The sequence below is a fragment of the Myxocyprinus asiaticus genome, chromosome 11 (genome assembly GCF_019703515.2).
Source record: "Myxocyprinus asiaticus isolate MX2 ecotype Aquarium Trade chromosome 11, UBuf_Myxa_2, whole genome shotgun sequence".
NCBI lineage: Eukaryota > Metazoa > Chordata > Actinopteri > Cypriniformes > Catostomidae > Myxocyprinus > Myxocyprinus asiaticus.
In genome coordinates, this window is record NC_059354.1 from 41,590,570 (window position 1) to 41,596,569 (window position 6,000).

The 6,000-nt window shown below is 38.8% G+C and overlaps 1 protein-coding gene across 1 annotated transcript in view; it reads left to right on the top strand.

The window, feature by feature from the left end:
- The window catches only part of LOC127448033 (3-hydroxyisobutyryl-CoA hydrolase, mitochondrial-like), a 56,788-nt gene extending 51,320 nt beyond the window's left edge, over positions 1-5,468 (top strand). The window contains exons 10-13 of the mRNA XM_051710296.1: positions 1,935-2,012; positions 4,053-4,176; positions 4,346-4,379; positions 5,353-5,468. Of these exons, the coding sequence (XP_051566256.1) occupies positions 1,935-2,012; positions 4,053-4,176; positions 4,346-4,379; positions 5,353-5,468 (352 nt within the window). The remainder of the gene's footprint in view (positions 1-1,934; positions 2,013-4,052; positions 4,177-4,345; positions 4,380-5,352) is intronic.
- The last annotated feature ends 532 nt before the right edge of the window (positions 5,469-6,000 follow it).

Sequence of the window (6,000 nt, forward strand, 5' to 3'; positions counted from 1 at the left end):
TGGGGTCAAGGCATTAAGAGCCACCACACACAGACGTGTCAAGGAATTTGGCTACAGTTATTGTATTCCTCTTGTTAAGCCACTCCTGAACCACAGACAACGTCAGAGGCGTCTTACCTGGGCTAAGGAGAAGAACTGGACTGTTGCCCAGTGGTCCAAAGTCCTCTTTTCAGATGAGAGCAAGTTTTGCATTTCATTTGGAAACCAAGGTCCTAGAGTCTGGAGGAAGGGTGGAGAAGCTCATAGCCCAAGTTGCTTGAAGTCCAGTGTTAAGTTTCCACAGTCTGTGATGATTTGGGGTGCAATGTCATCTGCTGGTGTTGGTCCATTGTGTTTTTTGAAAACCAAAGTCACTGCACCCGTTTACCAAGGAATTTTGGAGCACTTCATGCTTCCTTCTGCAGACCAGCTTTTTAAAGATGCTGATTTCATTTTCCAGCAAGATTTGGCACCTGCCCACAATGCCAAAAGCACCAAAAGTTGGTTAAATGACCATGGTGTTGGTGTGCTTGACTGGCCAGCAAACTCACCAGACCTGAACCCCATAAAGAATCTATGGGGTATTGTCAAGAGGAAAATGAGAAACAAGAGACCAAAAAATGCAGATGAGCTGAAGGCCACTGTCAAAGAAACCTGGGCTTCCATACCACCTCAGCAGTGCCACAAACTGATCACCTCCATGCCACGCTGAATTGAGGCAGTAATTAAAGCAAAAGGAGTCCCTACAAAGTATTGAGTACATATACAGTACATGAACATACTTTCCAGAAGGCCAACAATTCACTAAAAATGTTTTTTTATTGGTCTTATGATGTATTCTAATTTTTTGAGATGGTGAATTGGTGGGTTTTTGTTAAATGTGAGCCAAAATCATCACAATTAAAAGAACCAAAGACTTAAACTACTTCAGTCTGTGTGCATTGAATTTATTTAATACACAAGTTTCACAATTTGAGTTGAATTACTGAAATAAATGAACTTTTCCACGACATTCTAATTTATTGAGATGCACCTGTATAGGCTGATTTATTCATTTTTAAGTATTTGGGATTTTAAAAACAAAAGTAGAAAATATGTTGATTCTATGACGTCGTTTCACCCAACTGAAATCAGCATCGATTTAACGTCAGGTAATCAAACCAATTAGATCGTATTTATGTTAGTTTTCAATGGCATGAACAACGTAGATTCAACATGACTTCGATGAGCAAAAATATGCAGAATCAATGTCATTTCAATGCCACGAGAGACATCGATTCTACGTTGATTCTATGTCGGTTTGCTATCTGGGTAATGTCCAATAGGCTAGTGTAGACTCCCAGAGAATCACGGCGTCTGGGTGGGATTAAAAAAATTATGCCTGGAGCTTCTCGTCCAATGAACAACAATTTTGTGCGCCTTGTTTTGAGTGGTACCAGTATCTGACATAGGCTCCCTTTGAAGCACGGCTTCAGTAGGGCATTATAGGCCCCAAAAGTATGTTGCATTAATTAAACAAACTGTACGATTGTGATGTGTGATATCTGACACTTTTATTCACTAAAATATTGAAATTCACAAAATGATATCTTATTAATAAAGATTATTTGTGCATATATTAAACTTGTCATTGCCGCATTTCTTATGAATTGTTAGGGAAAGCCGTGCTTCCCTTGTAGTCTTAAAGCAGTCGCCACTGAATAGTAACCATCTGTACAGCCATCCCCATTCACTTTCATTCTATGGCAAAAAGCAGTGTCAACAATGATAACAGTTTCTCTACTTGTGTTTCACAAAAGAAAAAAGTCTTAACAAGTTTGTAATGACATAAAGGAGTGTAAGCGATGACAGAAGTTACATTTTTTTGAGTGAACTAACCCTTAAAGTTTTCTCAAATTCAGAGTGTTTACTGTGTTACTGGCCCTGTTCATTTTATTATTGTCCTCCTGTTTCAGGCTGTTTTCTGCTGCCAGTGTGGAGGAGATTGTGGAGAACCTTAAGAAAGATGGCTCTGCTTTTGCACAGAAACAGACTAGAGGTATGTTCAGGGACAGTGACTTTCTGAATCTATTAATTAGCAGAGATAGTTCATGCGAGACATATACTGATAATGATGTTCCCATACTGAAAAGTCCTTGGGCTTTTTTTTTTTTTTTTTCAAGTATCATAAATTCAAAATGAATTGCTATGAAACTATACTTTAAATCAAGTGCTTCTCAACTGTTTTTGCTTCAGGACCCAGATCTTTGAGCATTATGTGGCAAACCAACACAACACAACAGTCACAAAAGTGTTATCACACAAAAGTAAACAAAAAATCAAACCTTGAAATGTATTACATTGAACATGAACTGCACAGGCCCAACAACATGTAAAAATATTACCATGACGTTGGCTGAATGTAAAACAATTGAGAGGATGAGTCAGTTGATAGGAACATTTTTAAATGCATTAACAAAAGCAGACATGTAATTTACCAGCCTAACATATGCAACAAACAATGGGCCAGATATTGTATTAATTTTAGCCATACTAAGTGACAGATGAACAAACCTAAACCATTGGTAACTGATGCATTACTACCACCTGTGTATCCCATTCCATGTCTCTGGATAAAGGCAAGTCTTATATTTATTCCAAAAGCCACATGCTAGTGATGTTTTATGAACCTCATAAAAAGCGATAGCAATAGGGAAAACCATGACAAGGTTTATGCTTCTTCTACTGCTGGGTGAAGAGTGATGTTTTCCGGGATATTTGATGAGGCACACAAATTGGCTCCGTATAGCCTCTTATTTGAGGTCCCTGCACACTCTCTGCTGTGTGTAAACATTCATTCTTATTGCGTAATGGGCCCTGAATCGTATTATGCCTCATTATTATTTTAGAGCTATTCTGTTTTCCGTCCCACAACACTACTTTGCCATGCATCACTTTGTTTTAGAGTGAGCTTGAAGAAAGGAAATTGATGTTTGACACTGTTACATTTCATTTTTCAATCTTCTCAGTTGCTGTTGCTCAAATGTGGGGAAATTCTGTTTCCCATGTGCTAATTTTGTGCTTTCATGTCCTAAAGTAATGAAAATACTTTAATGTAGTTTGGCAAGTGGCACTGATATAAACAGAAGAACAGGTTGGTTGCATTGAATTTGTGGTTTATGTTTGGGCAGGTCATGCGAGGTTCTCTCTAACCACGGGGCTGTTCATGGGCCAGCTCATGTGGGGCCTCTTTTTGTCAACAGCACTCTTGGCCATAACCCTTGTTTTATCTCCATGTTCATACCGTATGGCCTTATTTGGACCTTTTCATGCCCCCACCCCAGTTACTGTTACATTTTCAGACTGATCTCACTGTGAAATCGGAACCAGTAGGTTGACTTTTCTTTAGCTATAATCGGTCTGTGCTTACCGAAATTTGAAACACTGCCCCCAGTGGCTAAAGCGGTAAGTGTTGTTGGGTATATGGGCACATGTAAGCTCCATTTTCCAGGTGAAATATCCATGGAGGGACACCAAAAGCAAGTTGTGAAGCGAAATGTTTTCAGCTGTACAGGCTGTAATACAGTGAAGAGGAATGCATATTTTATAAACGGAACCCCCCAACCAAAACCCCAAACCATCAGTGGAGAAAAAATTATGTTAGAGGGGAAAATGCAACCTACGATTTGCACTTATCATTGATTATGCCAGTGTAATTATTTCCTGGTTTCAACACTGGATCATTTCAGATTGGTCTTATTTTAACTATTCCCATTGAGGTTTTTATGAACTTGAAATCTCCATACTGTTCTAAGGTACAGGCCTTATCTTGTGAATTAATCAGCACTGCGTGAAGCTGTGAATGCAAGTTTCCATCCACTGTTCTTCATGTCTTTCAAGGTCAATGAAACAAATTCAAAATCAAATCAAAATAAAACCTGCTCTGGCCTTTCCCTCTCACAGAAATCAGAATGACTTGAATGTGTTTTGACGTTTTGCTGGTGCGGTCAGATTTTTTTACTGTTTTATTTATTTTATGTTTGTTCTTGTAAGAATTCTTTGTTTATAAAATTTGGTGTTTTATATTGAATTTAACAGACTCTGGCCAAAATGTCCCCCACTTCACTGAAGTTAACTTTTAGACAGATTCAAGAAGGAGCAAAAATGAGTCTGCAGGAGGTGCTGGTGATGGAGTATAGACTTAGTCAGGCCTGCATGGTATGTAACTGCTGCTTCTTTCTCTTTCAGTGCAGGGCTGTATCCTTTCTATTACCCAAATCAAATCTGCTTTAAACAGTGTTGGCTCTTTTTGCCAACTATACCAGTTATTAGTGTAGTGGACAAATTTGTGTTATTCATGCCATGGGTTTTTAATCTTGTTTTGCAGAGAGGCCAAGATTTTTATGAGGGAGTTAGAGCTGGTAAGATGGACCTTTTCTTCAAAAAAGAACATTAATAATTAAATTAATACTGAAAAAGAGGGGCCTGGGTAGCTCAGCAAGTAAAGGCGCTGACTACCACACCTGGAGTCGCAAGTTCGAGTGACTCCAGTCAGGCTTCCTAAGCAACCAATTGGCCCGGTTGCTAGAGTGGGTAGAGTCATGTTGGGTTAACCTCCTCGTGGTCGCTATAATGTGGTTCTCGCTCTCGGTGGGGCACGTGGTGAGTTGTGCGTGGATGTCGCGGAGAATAGCGTGAAGCCTCCACACGCGCTAGGTTTCCGCAGTAACACGCTCAACAAGCCGCGTGATAAGATGCGCGGATTGATGGTCTCAGACGCAGAGGCAACTGAGATTCGTTCTCCGCCACACGAATTGAGGCGAGTCACTATGCCACCACGAGGTCTTAGAGTACATTGGGAATTGAGCATTCCAAATTGGGGAGAAAAGGGGAGAAAATCCACCCCCTGGATTTGCTGGGTCTCTGGGGGTTATAGGTATGGTATCATAACTTGTAATATAAAACAATGAGATTTTTATGAAAGAGCAGGCTGCATAGATGAGAATACATATGCATATCAGTTCCCACTTTAAATATACCTTATAAAAATTATATTTCAGTATGTTCAAAGCTCTGTGTTTTTGTTGTGGTGGACATAATATATAATTGAATGGAATGATGATTGAGTGATATTCCTCAGAAGCCTGTTTTTTCAACACGATCACTAGTCTAATTTCTGTCTATTTGAATGTACCTTAACTAATGCTCTGATAAGCATTAATCTAATAATGTTTGTTAAGATTTTAATAAAGGGTATTATATAGTGTTACCTATAAATTCAAAATCATAAGGCCTCATTCTTAGCCACCTCCACTCACCAAACTAATTTTTTCCCTGAACCCCAGAGAAAGGTCATTACATAACTGAAAAATATTTTTCCCTCTCTACTTGCAGTGCTAATCAATAAAGACCAGAGTCCAAAGTGGAAACCTTCCACCCTTTCTGAAGTCTCAGAGCAAACTGTAGAGGAATGCTTCAGCTCACTTGGTGAAAGAGATCTCAAACTTTAAAAACCAAAAATTTACTTTCACAAGCCTCTGAAATGTATTAAAGATGGCTGCATTGTTATTTCTGTCAGCATAGCTAAGAAGTGCAAAAATATCCTGCTGCTTACAGCTTAAGCAAATGTTCCTCTGCTGATCTTTGTGTAGAAATGAACAATGCTGGTTTCTTGTAGAATTTCAGAGGTTTTCTATTTGTCATTACGATGGGAAATGGCATTTACCATGAGCAAAAATAATTTACCCAAAAATACAAATGGTGTCATCATTTACTCATCTTCATGTCATTCCAAAGCCGTATGCTGTTATTTAATTTTTTTTAACTTGGAACAGAACTTTTAAAGAATATTCACACAGCTCATTTCCATACTACATTAGTTCATAGTGACAACAGCTGTCAAGTTCCAAAAAGGACGAAAAGCACAGTAAAAGTAGTCAATATGACTTGTGCCCTATATTCCAAGTTTTCTGGAGCCATAAGATATCTTTGTTAAAGGAACAGACCAAAATTTCAGTTTTTTACTGTAAATCTTCCCCTCCA